Source organism: Dysidea avara, chromosome 1 (genome assembly GCF_963678975.1).
Source record: "Dysidea avara chromosome 1, odDysAvar1.4, whole genome shotgun sequence".
Lineage (NCBI taxonomy): Eukaryota > Metazoa > Porifera > Demospongiae > Dictyoceratida > Dysideidae > Dysidea > Dysidea avara.
In genome coordinates this window covers 34,237,726-34,255,011 of record NC_089272.1, presented here as the reverse complement: position 1 = coordinate 34,255,011, position 17,286 = coordinate 34,237,726, and the positions used below count along the sequence as shown (strand labels likewise).

Below are 17,286 nucleotides of genomic sequence, written 5' to 3'. Positions count from 1 at the left end.
GTTTGGGTGAATGTATGTACACTGGCAGATACAAGGGGTAGCAATGGTTTCAGATGAAACCCCCCTCTGAAAATAATGCGCCCCCACAAAGTCAGTTTACAGAGTGGGCACAGTTGGGTAAAACTGTCTAGTCAATAGCCTAGTGCATACCAGTAATTCATGTTTGCTATAATAATAGCAAACAATCAATTAGTGCCACCCCTATCAAGGGTCAGAAGGCAGGCCCTTCATATGCAATAAGTTATATTTAAACATCACCTTGAGTAGGATATCATAGTTATCAACCTGAGGCCGAGGTGTTGATAACTAGATATCCTATGAGGGGTTTAACTAGCTTCTATCCCATGCTTTGAAGCAGTCAAGTTTGTAAACAATGTGTTAATAAGGCTAGATAAGCATGTCAGTTGTGTACAGCCTCAAGTTTTGCTGAACTTGTAGTTTTATGTTTCAATTTTTGCTGAATATGTAGTTTTATAATATGTAAGGCTTTGATTTGCTTTGATTGCACTTCTTTCAACTGAATGTGTAATTATATGTTGTCTTCCGTATATATATAATCCAAACCAAAACAGCCAAGCTGTAGATACGGAGTGCGGCCCCAAAAAGGCCAGGGTGATAAAGATGTGAAATCCAAGGTGGCAGCCAAGAAATGGCTGTGATGGTAGATAAATGGCAAAAATTTTAATTATGACAATTCAGGTGAATTTGCGTTTCCTCCTCCACTAGGATTCGGCACCAATTTCACCTGAATTGTCATAATTAAATTTTTTGCCATTAACCTACCATCACAGCCATTTCTTGGCCGCCACCTTGGATTTCACATCTTTTTCCACCCTGGCCTTTTTGGGAGCCGCACTCTTTTTTATAGCTTGGCTGTTTTGGTTTAGATATCACTTCTTTTGTATTGCAAGCCACAAAGCCAACCATAAACAGGCTTTGGTGCTTCCTTTTAACTTGTTTTTTCTTTACTGCAGGAATTGTGGAACAACGGAAGTAATTGTGTGTATAGCTTTTTGTCTGATTAAATATTTGTATGTTTAACACTGAATGATTATCACATACTGTAATTAATAAGGTTTCTTCTTACATAACTGAACTGTAACTGAAACTCATTGTTTGTAGCTGAACTCTTATCAGGGTGACTTGTTTCTAGCTGAACTCTCTACAAGATGATTTGTTTCTAGCTAAACTATATCTACAGGGTGATTTGTTTGTAGCTGAACTCTCTATAGGGTGATTTGTTTGCAGCTGAATTCTGGTTTCTTTGTAGAGCTGAACTCTCAACAAGGTAACCTCTTCTAGCTGAACTCTCTACAGGGTGGCTGAACTCTCTATAGAGTGATTTGTTTGCAGCTGAACTCTCTACACGGTGGTTTTTTTTTTTGCAGCTGAACTCTCTACAAGGTTATTTCTAGCTGATCTCTCTATAGGGTGACTTGTTTCTAGCTGATCTCTCTATAGGATGATATGTTTCTAGCTTAATTCTCTACAGGGTAATTTGTTTGCAGCTGAACTCTCTACATGGTGATTTATTTGCAGCTGAACTCTCTACATTGTGGTTTCTTTGTAGCTGAACTCTCTACAAGGTGACTTCCTTTAGCTGAACTCTCTACAGGGCGGCTGAACTCTCTAGGGTGAATTGTTTGCAGCTAGACTCTCTACATGTGACCAGATTTTACAAACCGATCCAAATCGCACATCAGGCAAAATCAAACTAACACCACCAGTGAATAGCTACACTATCGTACTACTAGTTTTAACCCTCAGTACTACTCAAGCTACTCGAGGCTGGTTTTAACAGACGTCTTTTCTGGGTGGTGTGGAGTGCTCAAATGGTGGTTTCAGGCATTCTGAAAGACCTGGCTTGGCAAGAATCAGTGGTTTACTGGTGGCCAGACGTTTTCTCTGTTGATTTTGCTACATATCAGCCACTAAGGAGCCAGCACAGCCATGTAATCTCGTGTCTGGACTCCAATCATGGTCTGCCTCCATTTTGAGGTCTATCTCTTGCCCTCTCCACCACCCGCCACCCTCCACCCCTTTGTGAGCACTCGTGATACTACTTCGCTTGTCCAACTGCTCAGATTTTCTATCTTATGTGGCGGGAAACTCTACAAGCAGCTACAAGTACTGGACGTGGCCTGAAAGGTAACAGATTGATGCATCTTTGTGTAAATTTCATATGCATGCTTGCTATCCTTGGAGAGTTATGCTGGCTTCAATTCTTTAAAACCGTTTATCTCGAAACTTCTAATGTGCGAGTTGGATCATTTTTCCAAAACCAGAAACACATGATGGTTTCTTTGTAGCTGAACTCTCTACAAGGTAACTTCTTCTAGCTGATCTCTCTACAGGGTGAATTGTTTGTAGCTGAACTCTCTACAGGGTGATCTGTTATTAGCTGAACTCTCTACAGGGTTATTTGTTTGCAACTGAACTCTCTACATGATGGTTTCTTTGTAACTGAACTCTCTACAAGGTAACTTCTTCTAGCTGATCTCTCTACAGAGTAAATTGTTTGTAGAAGGACTCTCTACAGGGTGATCTGTTCTTAGCTGAACTCTCTACAGGGTTATTTGTTTGCAACTGAACTCTCTACATGATGGTTTCTTTGTAGCTGAACTCTCTACAAGGTAACTTCTTCTAGCTGATCTCTCTACAGGATGACTTGTTTGTAGCTGAACTATCTGTAGGGTGATTTGTTTGCAGCTGACCTCTCTACATGATGGCTTCTTTGTAGCTGAACTTTCTACAAGGTACATGTAACTTCTTCTAGCTGATCTCCCTACAGGGTGATTTTTTCTAGCTGAACTCTCTACAGGATGATTTGTTTGCAGCTGAACTCTCTACATGGTGATTTTTTTTTGTAGCGATCTCTCTACTTCTAGCTTATCTCTGTACAGGATGACTTGTTTCTAGCTGATCTCTCTACAGGGTGATTTGTTTGTAGTTGAACTCTCTACATGATGGTTTCTTTGTAACTGAATTGTCTACAAGGCAACTTCTTCTAGCTGATCTCTCTACAGGGTGATTTGTTTCTAGCTGAACTCTCTGCAGGATGATTTGTTTGCAGCTGAACTCTCTGCATGGTGGTTTCTTTGTAGCTGAACTGTCTACAAAATGACTTCTTCTATCTGATCTCTCTACAAGGTGATTTGTTTCTAGCTGAACTCTCTACAGGGTAATTGTTTGTAGCTGAACTCTCTACAGGATAGTTTCTGTTTAGTTAAACTCTCTGCAAAGCAATTTCTTCTAGCTGATCTCTGTACAAGGTGATTTGTTTGTAGCTGTACTCTCTACAGGGTGATTTGTTTGCAGCTGAACTAGCTACACGGTGGTTTCTTTGTAGCTGAACTCCCTACAAAGTGACTTCTTCTAGCTGATCTCTCTACACGGTAATTTGTTTCTAACTGAACTCTCTAAAGGGTGATTTGTTTGCAGCTGAACTCTCTACATGGTGGTTTCTTTGTAGCTGAACTCTCTACAAGGTGATTGTTTGCCGCTGAACTCTCTACATGGTGGTTTTTTTTGTAGCTGATCTCTCTGCAAGGTGACTTCTTCTAGCTTATCTCTCTACAGGATGACTTGTTTCTAGCTGATCTCTCTACATGCTGAGTGTGCTGAGTAACTTCCACTAATGCCCATGTAAGAATACCCTCAATGTCTAAACCTGAAACCCACTCTGAGATTTTCTAGATCCGCCACTGATGTACTCAATGAAGTGTTTTCGTTACTGACACGGGACCTTGAACTATGCTGATTTCTTGTATCACAGCAATTGCCGGTAAATGTATACTGTGCTTTGGTAACAACATATCTGTTAAGCATTTCTGTATAAAGTGTAAATTAACATGTTTACAAAATTATCCCTTAAATGGCTAACAATATACACTAACACTTGCAATAATATTAACTAATATAGGAAGGTTTGCTTCCTTCAGTAATCATAAGTAATTTACATATGTCATCAATCAATTGCCTTGAATGTTGCATATCTATCTTCTCCACTCACAAAGTCACCTTATCTCATCTGTTATTAATTTAGTTTTCAATTCTTGGATGTTATAACTCAGTTGTTAAAGATATGACCATGATATAGCTAATTTTTCCTCATGCATTATGCACCCTAGGGAATCATACATAAGCAAGTATAAGAGCACAGTAGGGATATTCACTTTCTTATTGTTTTATTTGGATATTACATCTATATACTGTCCCTATTCTAATTTACAATTCCTAATTTTTTCTTATACTTGTTTGTGAACTGTTTTTGCAAGCTCATGACTGCTAAATACCCTGGAAACTAGTCACAATAATTATAATTATAGAGTTAATTACAGCACTATAATATATTATGCAAGTAATCAACTAGCATAACACACGAAGTAAGTTGGATTCATGTAACTAAACAACAATAGTGTTGGTCACAACAAAGAAATGCTTTTAGCTCAGCGTTTAGAAACACAAGCAACTTTGCCAGCTAACTTCGCTGGAAAAGAACACTTATTATGTACAAATCACTAAACTATATTCACTTACACGTGTCTAGTTCACCATGATATTGAACAGGTCGTTCTCACTCAACGATATCAGTGTCTCACTGAGTGGAATCCCTGTTGAAACATCACAATTACAATATCAACTACCAATTTCGAAAACCACTGAACTATGTGTGTTGTTGTAGTGCCACGTGTATTCAATACAATATATACCCATACATGGAAGCCCTACTGTTGTCTATTAACACTATCCGGCAGCGGAGAATCTTGACTGATGGCCATGAATAAAAAAGGATAAAAGTAACACAATGGCGCATTGTAGCTATGTTTATCAATATGCCAAAGGTGTTTTCTTTAGTGAACTAGAAACGTTTCTGTGAAAGAATTAGGGCTGTAGCTGAAGCCAGTTCTCTGCTACTCTTGACTGAAGGCGTCAGCAGGCAGGCAGTAGAAAGTTCTGTTGAATAATATATATATTTTTTAATTCTGTTATTGTAGCAACTTGACAGAAATGTTTTGGGTTGATCTGAAGACACTTTTCGGCTTAATTTTAACTGTCATGATGTTGTGAGGAAAAACTTAGCCAGGTTTTGGGTTATGTTATATCACAGGCCACGCTCATACCTTCGCTGTCCCTACTATACAGTACTATCGTACTGTATGATTTCTGTCATATCCACCATAATGTGTGTAATAAATTATATTACTTCCACTGCATTTTGTTGCATATATACAATTTTATGTAGAGATGGTTTAAGGATGGAACAGTGGAATGCTTCACAGGAAGTCATGCTGCTCTGGCTACATTTGCTATATTGATGTTGATAGTGTTAGTACTCCTTATCATAGCTCTTTTAACAGTTGTACTGGGAAAAGTTAAGGTGTGTAATGTAATAATATTATATGTATGCTTTTATGTTTTTTATCATTCTTGAAGCTTTTAGTATGGAGGAATTAATTTGTGATATGAGTAAATGTCTAGTCTTAAAAGGCATGTCCATTATTTACAAGTAAAGAATGTCTTTCTTAATCAGGTGCCCATGAGTACTGCAATGGGTTTCTGTCATCGGAATTAATTGTACTTGAAGAGTTGTATAGTTACTGAGCTTTGTCAATACTTGTGTGTGACAGTGTAAACTATATCTATAATCCAAAACAGCCCATGCAGCTGCAAAAAAAGGTGTGGCCTTTCAAAAAATAGGCTAGTATGAAAAAGATGTGATAACAAAGGTGGTTACCAAGAAATGGCTGCAATTATATCATGTCAATTAATTTGTAATGAAAATTAAGTTATAGTTAAACCCCACTATGAGTAGAGTAGGATATCATAGTTATCAACCTGAGGTCAAGGTGAAGCCAAGGCCGAGGTGTTGATAGCTAGATATCCTATGAGTGCAGGTGGGGTTTAACTAGCTTCTATTTCATGCTTTGAAGCAGTCAAGTTTGCAAACAACGTGTTAATATATAAGGCTAGATAAGCATGTCAGTTGTGTATGGCTTCAGTTTTATGCTTCAATTTTTGCTGAATATGTAGTTTTATAATGTGTAAGGCTTTGATTTGCTTTGATTGCACTTCTTTAAACTGAATGTGTAAGTACCGTAATTCGCTTTATTTTCATGCAAAAATTTTTCGTATGATTTGCGTGAATGACTGCTCTATTAGAGTAGTTCAATCTTGTATAAAAATTTTCGTGCAAGGAATTTTCGTACAAATTTTGCATACGAAAATTATTTTACGATGAAAAAAAGGAAATTATGGTATACATTGTCTTCTATATATGCACTGGGGTTTAACTTCCATTCCCAGGGTGTAACTACCATATACTCCCAGCGTTTTACTTTGATGTAGGGCTTCAATGGGAAAGAAGTGACAGTATATCATTGGAGCCATTTCTTGGCCACCACCTTTGATATCACATCTTTTAAATTTCATACTAGAAAATTTTGGAAAGCCACACCCTTTTCACAGCTAGGTTGTTTTGAATTAGATATCATAATATAGCTATGTTGGTTTTTGTCTACCTTTCTTTTCCTACATGTAAACAGAAGAACTAGAGTTTAGGACATTTGTACTATATTTTAAAAAATTATATAAATTATATTAATTTTTATTTCATATTAGCTAGTTGCCGAATGTCTCAGGATCTTGAAACATGCTTGGTAAATGCATGTGCAGTTGGTTTTCATGTTATAATTTCCATTACACTACTGAAGGTTTGTACCTTGTACCCTGACATTTACAAAACAAAATCAAGTAGTTTGCATAAGCAGTTTAGCTGGTAAGTATGACAACAAATTGCAGTGAAGCTGACTGGTATATTAGAGTATTTCAATCACATATATGTTTGGTATTATAGCCTGGCTATTTGTTTTTTAAAAAGAAATTGTAGTAGCTACTCTAATCGAGCACACATTTTTTCTGAGCGTTTCTAATAGAACACACATACATGTAGAATATTCTACAACAATCTAGATTTTCCACGAATAGATCTACAATACTATAATTATTCTGGTGCAATAAACTATAACTTTCATTTATGAGGTAGAAATTAAAGAGATGAACAACTGACAACAGTGGCAGAGTATAAAATGGCTTGGGCATAGTGCCATGATGGATAACCTATCTGCATATGGATTCTTAACTTGCTTGTAACTTTGCTCTAACTGTACACAAATTAGAAGATAATTGCACTATAATTTTTTTTGCACCCTTCTAATTTGAATAGGGCTTGTGCGGGTTGTAAATGTTGTGAAAGAAAATTAATGGCAGAATAAAAATACAAAGAAAATAGGACAAACTTGGAAGGTGCTTATCTTGATAACCATTAGTCTGACTTAGCTTAAATGTGAAATGGAAGGTGTCCCACCCCAAGAGATTTTCGAAAAAAAAATCTGACTATATCTGTTTAGCCATTACTGATGTATGAAGGTGTGAAAATAGTTCTTGTAAAATACACACTTATCTGTCACACACCTGAATCCATTGGCTTTCCTTGGCCGCATGACACTCTGCTCTGTGTGTCCTGATGATGGAAACATGTTTGCAAATTGAGTATTAGCTTTGTTGAGGTAAATAACTCTTTCTGTTTTTAAGAACATGCCTGCTTGTGATTACTGTAATAACATAATTGTTGTTGTGGTATATGCATACCCTATTTGCATGCTGACACTGAAAGCAACAATTAATATATATGAGGAAATTATTTCAGTATTGTCACCTGCCTCTTTTGTTTACTATGCAGGTCATCAAGGGTTGCCTCCAGTTAAAACTGTGGACTGCTTCCTTAGAAAAATTATTGCAAGAACCTTTTGTTGATCAATGTAACTGGTGGGCACCAACTGAATTAATAAGAAGATTAATATTCACCATAGTTATTATGTCATTTCATAGAAATTTGGTATGTTTTTAATGCCATTTATTATAATTTGTTGCAGTTATGTATATATTATTTTATGCAGGTCCCTATAATGATGCTGCTAATGATTTATGTGGTAATATTCATGTATATTCAACCATATCACCTATTATACCTCAACGTAATGGAGATTGTTTTGTTGGGGGATATTTTAATTATGGCAATCATTACATCAACTGCTAACTTTAAGGTATTTCTATTCTAGATATGCAAAGCTATATTATGTATTCGCTCACAATATAGTCAACAACTTTTGATAGCCATCATTCCTTCAGTATTGACAAATGCGGTGAGGTAGACAGAATGAGTGAACATGCTACAATGCTGGTACCCTTTTACTTTTTCCCCCTTCTAATAATCTTTATCCTTATTTTAAAAGAAATCATTACTAAAGCCAAAGACGTATACTATGCCAGGTTGGCAGTTTATGTGCTGTATGCTTATGTGTAACTATCTTTTTGTGTGCTAATTTAGTTATTTTTGCAATAGTTAACTGTACACAGTAAATTCAAATGGATCAATTCAACCTCCATGGGTAAATTTAAACTGCAAACTTTTTTGTTAAAATGACCATCTAAAAGTGGTTATTACTAGGGCAGGCTTTTGGACTAAATCAGTCAAAATAACTAGGGTAGGTCAATATAACTGTTCACTTAAGATGTTGAAATAACATGTATGGGTAATTTCAGTGTGTATGGTCAAGTCTACTATGGCACAGATTAGATGACCAGTTACATGGTTAAATTTACAATACACTGGCCGTTATAACATTTGTGTTACATCACACAATCAAAAGTGAACAAAGAGAACATAGGTTTTATACACAATTTGAAAACTCTATAAGATCAGGTATGTTTAAAGTATTAAGATGCAATATATGTAACAATTATCATGAATATGTGTCATAGATAGATTAATGTATGTTATTACTAATGATGACTGACTTGTTAATTAATGTAAACAAATAAATAAACAAATATTTTGTGATGTGAGTTAATTTTACCACAGATGGTTGAAATAACCATGATTGCAAGGTTATTTCAAACACTGGGCTAGAGGTTGAAGAGACTTTAGGGCATCTGAGTAATATGACTATATCTTACAAAGTTAAAATAACCAAGTACATCCTTGGGTCATTACTACCAAAAAATCGGTCGTTTGAATTGCAGGTAAAACAACCCAAAAATTTGGCTCATTTGTACCCATTTGAATTTACAGTGTACATACATATGTGACTACTATAGAAATTCCAGTCTATTTATAGCTCTAGTATAATTTGAATAATTGATGTGGTGTACAGTGTATGGGGTTTGCACATCATTGGAAATCATTCACAGAAAAAAAATTCACAATTTTTTTTCCCATCATACCGTTGTAAAAGGTTTTCATAAAACCTTTAGCCTTTTTCAGTGGTGGAGGAAGTATTCAATGTGATGGCGGCTGACCAGAGTATAGAATCTTTGGCAGCAGGGTGTCTGGGGGCACAGCCCTGTAGCCATTTTGCTTCACAATGTTTCAAAGTTCAATAAACACGATTTGAAGCGTTTTAACTAAAATGGTAATAAACGGGCTATTTGTAGTTAATAAAAACCTCTTTTGGCAAAGCTTTTAGCTATTGACTATATGCAGAGTTAATGAACACAATATATAGCATTTATAAGCAATACAAAACAGCCTTTAGCCACCTGAAAACACTTGGTACAGTGGTAAGACATCAACTCTCGAAGTAAGAAGTAGCTGATTTGATTCCCACTGTAGGCAATGGTTTCACTTGTTTTACAAATTTAAAGAACACGTTTTTATGAAGGCAGCAACTGCTCTATTAGAGTACTTGAGCATTCTATTAGAGTATATTGATCTTTATCACGGTTTTCAGCCCCACTCCAAGAAAGATAATTGTGGTGAGATGTCATTCTGAGAGGAAGGGGCCTTCAACCCCCTAGCCCCTCCCCCTTCTTTCCACTGTCTTTTGTTCCTTTATTGGTCCTGTAGCTATAATTGTTTGCACAAAATCTCCTCACACGATTAAATTCATACTTTATAGTTCAGCATTCATATGGCGAGTGAGAATAATCATACTAGAGCATTCGAATCATGGAATGATCATGTGGGGTGTAAAGGTAATTGGAAAAGATTATCACAAGAGGATAAGTTTTTTGCATCATGCTAAACTGACAATACACAGTTATGCACCAAGCAATACCTGCTGTTGAGCAAATACTCCAGCCAATTCACTAGAGCGTGCCTATTGTAGGGTCCGCAACGTGAAATTTCGACCTCCGAGAATCAACTACCAAACCACCCACAAATGCTAGGCTAGGTACCACTTAGAAAATGCCAGATTGGCGTTATTTTTTATTAACGTCTTGTCGTGCAAATTGGCGAATATGCTTACAAATTACGAGATTTTTGCTATATCTTCAAGGAAATGTCTTTTAAAGCTATAATACGCGCTCTCAACCTTTCTTACTAACTGTACTCTAAACTAAAGCCATCAGTGGCTGCATTGTCTGGAGCAATTTCCAGCCGCAGCATCGCGAAAATGAAATTTCGGACTCGAAAAAAGTTTCGATGTCACTGGAGCACACAGTAGCGATACCAAAGTAACCCTCCCAGGTCAAACTGGTCTGGCATGGGTCCAACTACTACCACACCAAATATCATCGAATTCCAAAATTGTTTGCCATCTGGCTTAGCTCGACGGCTGTCAAAAATTCGTCAAAAATGCCGATTTTATTCACTGACAGAAACTTTTGCTAGCCAGATGTGCTAGTTTACTTCTCAAAAGCTTGCTAGACCCATAGCCAGTGGTTTTCATTCATAGGATTGGTCTGGCAGCTCTTCAAGCGACCTCAAAACCGTCCAAATGCCGATATCCACGAATATTGCCGATGTTGACCAATTTACAATACGTTAAAGAAATCTTGCACACCCAACGTGATGCTTTGCCTCTCTAAAGTCGCGCTGCATCCTTGTTTAGTTATATATTCGTCCATGGGTGGCAATGGCGGCTCTCTTATCGAGGCCAAAATCCATCAAAATGCCCATCTCACCATTTGTCATCAGTTTTAGGAAGTTTTACAAGTCAAACATGCTGGTTTGCCTCTCTACATCTTTACTGGACGATTCAATCACCTTCGTCTGTGTAGGCACCTTTCAACCTTCTACACCACTTACTGCTTATTTTGTTTCATTGATTCCACGAAAATCCAGCAGAAATATTACATAACGCAATTGGGGTTAGTCTAGTTTTGAATATCCACCCTTCGGAACTCTGCACGAATGGAAATTTCGATTGTGGTTTTTGATAATCGGAATTTGCATTTCGGTAATCATTTGTATAAACCTGTAGAGTTCAATATTTAGAGCTAGACTAACTCCATTTGCGCTCTATTTCATTTATGCTGGTTTTCCTGTCATTCTTGCGTGGAACTAATAAAACAAAATAGCTAAGCATTAACTGGTATTGATAGTTGCGCCCAATTGGCGTTTTCAAGAGATTGAAGAAAGCTGCCTACACAGACGAAGGTGATTGAATGGTCTAGCAATGATGTAGAGAGGTAAACCAACATGTTTGACATGTAAACTTCCTAAAACTGATGACAAATGGTAAGGTGGGCATTTTGATGGATTTTGGCCTCGATTAGAGAGCCGCCAATGCCACCCTATGGACGAATATAACTAAACAAGGATGCAGCGTGGCTTTAGAGAGGCAAAGCATCACGTTTGGTGTGCAAGATTTCTTTAACGCATTATAAATTGGTCAACATCGGCAAAATTCGTGGATATCGGCATTTGGAGGGTTTTGAGGTCGCTAGAAGAGCTGCCAGACCAACCCAATGAATGAAAGCTACTGGCTATGGGTCTAGTAAGTTTTTGAGAAATAAACTAGCACATCTGGCTAGCAAAAGTTCCCATCAGTGAATAAAATCGGCATGTTTGACGAATTTTTGACAGCTGTCGAGCTCAGCCAGATGGCAAACAATTTTGGAATTCGATGATATTTGGTGTGGTAGTAGTTGGACCCATGCCAGACCAGTTTTACCTGGGAGGGTTACTTTGGTATCGCTACTGTGTGCTCCAGTGACATCGAAACTTTTTTCGAGTCCGAAATTTCATTTTCGCGATGCTGCGGCTGGAAATTGCTCCAGACAATGCAGCCACTGATGGCTTTAGTTTAGAGTACAGTTAGTAAGAAAGGTTGAGAGCGCGTATTATAGCTTTAAAAGACATTTCCTTGAAGATATAGCAAAAAATCTCGTAATTTGTAAGTATATTCGCCAATTTGCACGACAAGACGTTAATGAAAAATAACGCCAATCTGGCATTTTCTAAGTGGTACCTAGCCAAGCATTTGTGGGTGGTTTGGTAGTTGATTCTCGGAGGTCGAAATTTCACGTTGCGGACCCTACCTATTGTCTGCTCAGTGTCGTGAATGTTACCAGCTTTTTTTCTGCATCAAATCAGCCATCCACACAACATGTCACAGTCATTCGTAGGTATGGTGCAGTCAGAATGTTATGGTAGCAATTTAATGATCAAGACATGACTGACTGGTTGTAAGTGTATGCCTAGTTCTTACAGTACAGCTCAAAGGTAACGTCGCGAGTATACACATGCGAGTAATGCTCGCATCTTCTCTTGGGATCATTCTTTTGCAGTGTACTGTACAATACCTGTGGAATATCGCGTGGATATGCACTAGCCGCGCGAGAGACTCGACACTCATGAGAACACTCGCTACTGAGTTTAGTAACTTCATACAACACTTAAATCACATAAACATTTGTGATCGGTCCCATAATTATGTTCGTGCAAGCCTAGCTAGCTAATTATACAGTAGAATGCAATTAACGCATGCCTGGGCCCACAGAACGCAATGGGTAGAATATTTACAAAAACGAAAAAAATCCGTAAATTCTAAAGCGCTTGTTTCACAATGAAAGAAAGTGATAACACCAAAAACCTTGGCAGCATCGTGATCCCAAAAGCAAGAGGGGTTCCAAAATCTTTGTTTCGTGTCAGTACTCTCAAGGAGACAGAAGATATCAGCGTTAGTCTGCCTTGCGTTAGACGAGCAGTTCACTATCACTTTTTCTCACGTTTGTTTGCCTTCGCCGGTCCCCCGTGGACGTAGGAAAGGTCTGGAAGACAAAACTTACCCAGCAATGGATTTGCTTGTTCATGGAGAATTCGATGGTGCAAGTTGTATCTTGGTAGAGGACTACATCAGTATGTTATGATTGTTTTATTAAACGCCTGTAGTTTATTGTCACCGTACAAATCGATTTTTTTGCTGTTAGCACTTCGTAGGCCCTTCGTAGCGCTGTAACTTTGAAATTTCTTGGCTTCTAGAGTTGAAACTTCGGTTGACCATTCCTTTAACTATCTAGATAAAGAAAATATGAATTAGAAAAATGCACTAACTGGGGTTCTGTGGCATTACTTGGCGATCAATCCATTTAGGTTTACGGTAGCTATACTGCTAGCTAGGGCTGGGCGGTATTGGAGTTTCGCTTCACGATATATCGTACAGAAATATATCACGATATTACTATTTATCGCGGTTATTAAAGATGACTGCTATATTAGAGTAGCTGACTGCTTTATTAGGGTATCTTTATCTTTGTAAAAAAATTGACTAGCTAGTACTAGGTCCTTGTTTGCAGTAGTATCACGTGATTATTTGAGGTGCATTATAACAACCTTAAGGGCTTAATAAGCTGTCACAAACACTAAAAATCGTAATAATATCGATATCGTGATATTATCGTTTCGCCGAAATCTACGCGATACAGATATCGTTTCATTGCAATACCGCGGTATTACTATAATACCGAGAAACCGCCCAGCCCTACTGCTAGCTACAGCACTGACTGTAGTCTGTGACAGAGTCAAGGTCAAGTCAGTAGCTAAGTTACCAAGTATTCGGTAGCTACAACACAGGCATTGCAATAGGAGACTTCACAGCTGGCGGAACTGAGCCAGTGCCACCTCCCAAGACCATAGGTGAGACCTGTTATCTGGTCTTGCATGACGCTCTCGGGTAAAGTTAGCTATCGTGGAGCATTACTGTAGCCTTGCTGCATCCACATGGGTCACTCGAGCGCACGTCACGTGTGTCATGCGTGTACATGCGACATTACCTGTGAGCTGTACTCAGGGGCGGATCTAGGATTTATAAAAGGGGAGGGGGCTAACTCAAGGTACTAATCTCTTGGGTAGAGATGTGTAAAACCAGCATGCTGGAACTAGGGGGTCTGGGGGCATGCCCCCCCCCAGGAAATTTTTGAAACATAGATGCTATAATACTGCAATTTGGAAACATTTCCACATAAAATTCATAATATTTTCTGCCTGTAGATATTTCATATACTGCCTTTAGATTGTAGGTATGGCTCTCTAAAGCATTGTGCTAATCGAAAAGTTTGGGTAGGTACAGACAACCAAGTACATGATGCACCCCTCTCACAATTGCACAACACTGAATAGGTGCATGTTAGAATAATAATGTTTTTCATGGAAAATTTTGAAATTTGAACAATACAAGATTGAATCTGAGAGCATTTTCAATGGAAATTGTGTACCTGAATTAAGTATTGCCATATATATTAACTACACAAGTGGATGAATGAAGCCCTTTAAACAAATCAATGCACTTCATCGTATGTATAGGTGCAGGCAGATTTGGAAAAATTCCATAACAGAACCAACTACATGTTTCCAGTGAATGTTCTATTAGAGTAGTTAGCTGACTGCTCTATTAGAGTATCTTGATCTTGTACACCTCCAATGCTGATCCGGTCCTTGTTTTATAAACTTTAGCATAAATCCACTGATAATACCTTGGAAAGATGTTTATAAGGTGGTTTATGAGTATTTGTATTATTAGTGATCATATAGTTATGCTAAGACAAAATTTCATTATAATACTCAGCATATTGATCAAGTAAAGCCTAGATATGAAGGGGGGGGGCTTCAGCCCCCAAAGCCCCCCCTGGATCCGCCCCTGGTACTGTAAGTGATAAATCATAAATTTTTTCATATGAATGAGAAATAGATAGACCTGAAGTTGTAGACATGAAGTAATAGTTGACATGAAATTGTAATGTTGACATGAATAGACATGAAGTTGTAATGGCTGTAGTTATGACTGGTATAAGCTAGCACAATGAATTATTTCAACTAATAGTTGTATATACCAATATCCAATTTATCTGTACCTTAAATAGCTGATACTAATTCTATATTCACTGTGTATACATTTGTATGTTTGTATACACAGTGAATGTAGATAATAAACTGTATAGCTATACAGGTGTGTTGTGCTGCTGTGAAAGTTGGGTTGATATGATTTTTTAATGTGGAGAAAATAGAAAGGCTGTTACAAAGCACATCTCTGTCTGGTATAACATTGGTCCCTTATCATTGTCTCGTGCAGAATTCCTAATTAATTCCTGTTAATTTGGCTAGTAGTCAGGTGCCATTATATCAATACCATTGGAGAGGAGAAAAAAGCAGCCACATTACTAGCCAATTAAAGGTACAGGTAATTAATTAGGATAAAATAAACGATGTTATATAGATTTTTGTAAATTATAGTTATTTGCCAGCATTTCATTCATTCCTTGGCCTCATCTTTTGTTGCCAGTTTCATGGATACATCTTTAAGCTGTTTTGCATGGGGGTATTGGTGTATCATAAATCAGGTATCACCCTGACATTTCTAGGCATGGGCACACAATTAATCAATAAGACTGTTCTATGGGGATACACTTTAAAACAACAATTTAGACATTAAAGTAAAATGGTCTTTATAAAGAGGTGGTCTTTGTTAGGAGGTAGTCTATAAAGAGGTGCCCACTAGGTGAAAATATCTAATTACTGTTTCATTCCACTCTACAATTATTCCACTGAATCTAGACGCTCGGCTGGTACAGCAGATTGTTTACTTTATCTTAATGGTGCAGTTCCTTATAGTTAAGTGTAACAGCTACTGTATTCAGGAGACTTGGGTAGGAATATTATAACAATAACAGCAGTACTTACACACATATTTGTATGGCTTCTTGTAATGCTGCATTTATGCTTTTTGTTGGTTAGTAGTATCTCTAAGATAGAGATCACTGTTACAGTAATAGAGCAATCACTGACTGATATTTTCAATAATTGATATTAATTTTTCTAAGTATACAGTATCATATCGTGTATATTTCTGTATTGATATGTATTGCAGATCTCTAATACATACATTTGAATGCACACACAATAACCAGGTATAATGGATGATTATTGTTTACCAATTATAGGCAATATAGACAAAGGCTAGCACCTTGCAAGCTACAGAGAAATATTTCTACTGTTGTAATTAAACGTCCTATTGGAAACACCTATGAACTGAAAATTGATGGTATGAAAGAATTTAATTTAATATTGGCAACACCATTTCTTCAACAAAGTGCACCAGAAGATTAGCCACCATTATAATGTGTGATGTCAGTAATGCTTTCTGTCATGTATAAGTATTTTGTTAATAATTATTTTTGATTTCTTCAGTTGTATACAGTTCAACTGTTAATTATGTAGCTCTTTTGTGTATACCTTGTTATTTGACAAATTTATTAACTGCATAAATTGGTAAGAAACCTTGTGACCAGGTTTACAATAGACTGCAACTGCAGTAAAAGAATAGTCAAAAATGAGATTCTAAAACTCGCTGTAAACAGACAACATAGCAAGATTATAAACCAAATTTATTAATGTTGAATTAATTATTTTGAATTGATACTTGAGTGATAAAAGACCCTTACACATAAATTATTGAAGCTGTATAGTAGTTATGGCCCTATCCTCTTTATAGTCAGTTGTAAAACGTTTATAGCCACTGTCTTTTGGAAGTATTTTGGAGCCACATTTGGCAGCATTTATATGCTTAAAGTTGCCATTTTTTGTCAATTATAGAATGCAGACACATGGTTTTTGCCAGACCAATTTCTGTCCAACACATGGACAGACCAGTGGTGATTCTAGACCTGACCTACAGGGGGGCCAAGTAGGAAACAGCATGATTATTGTTGTATGGCTGTAATATAAAGTAGAATTTCAGGGGGCAGAAGCTGCAGGATATTTGCAATTTAAAGGCTTGAAAACAGCCTAAAATTTATGCTAAAAGCAAGAAAACTGCTAAAAATAACAATGCCAATCTATACTGCAACTTTTCCCCTATATTTTTAAAAAGTTATTTTTCAGCTTCCCCCCCCCTCCCCCCATAGAATTGCCTACGGGACAGACACACAGGAACATGGATCTTTCCAAACCAATTTCAAGTGTGCACCCACAGCCGGCCAAATGGCCAGTTGTGAGCGCACACC

General features: G+C 37.3%; 1 protein-coding gene across 3 annotated transcripts in view; it reads left to right on the top strand.

The window, feature by feature from the left end:
• The window catches only part of LOC136262866 (uncharacterized), a 93,463-nt gene extending 76,915 nt beyond the window's left edge, over positions 1 to 16,548 (top strand). For 2 of the 3 annotated variants that reach the window (XM_066057302.1, XM_066057293.1), the window contains 5 exons: positions 5,246 to 5,380; positions 7,742 to 7,897; positions 7,959 to 8,105; positions 8,159 to 8,331; positions 16,225 to 16,548. In XM_066057302.1, coding sequence (XP_065913374.1) covers positions 5,246 to 5,380; positions 7,742 to 7,897; positions 7,959 to 8,105; positions 8,159 to 8,331; positions 16,225 to 16,390 — 777 coding nt within the window. In that variant the 3' untranslated portion in view covers positions 16,391 to 16,548. Of the gene's footprint in view, positions 1 to 5,245; positions 5,381 to 7,741; positions 7,898 to 7,958; positions 8,106 to 8,158; positions 8,332 to 16,224 lie in introns of those variants that run through there. The other variant, XR_010704362.1, reaches the window with a different exon arrangement.
• Positions 16,549 to 17,286: the final 738 nt, after the last annotated feature.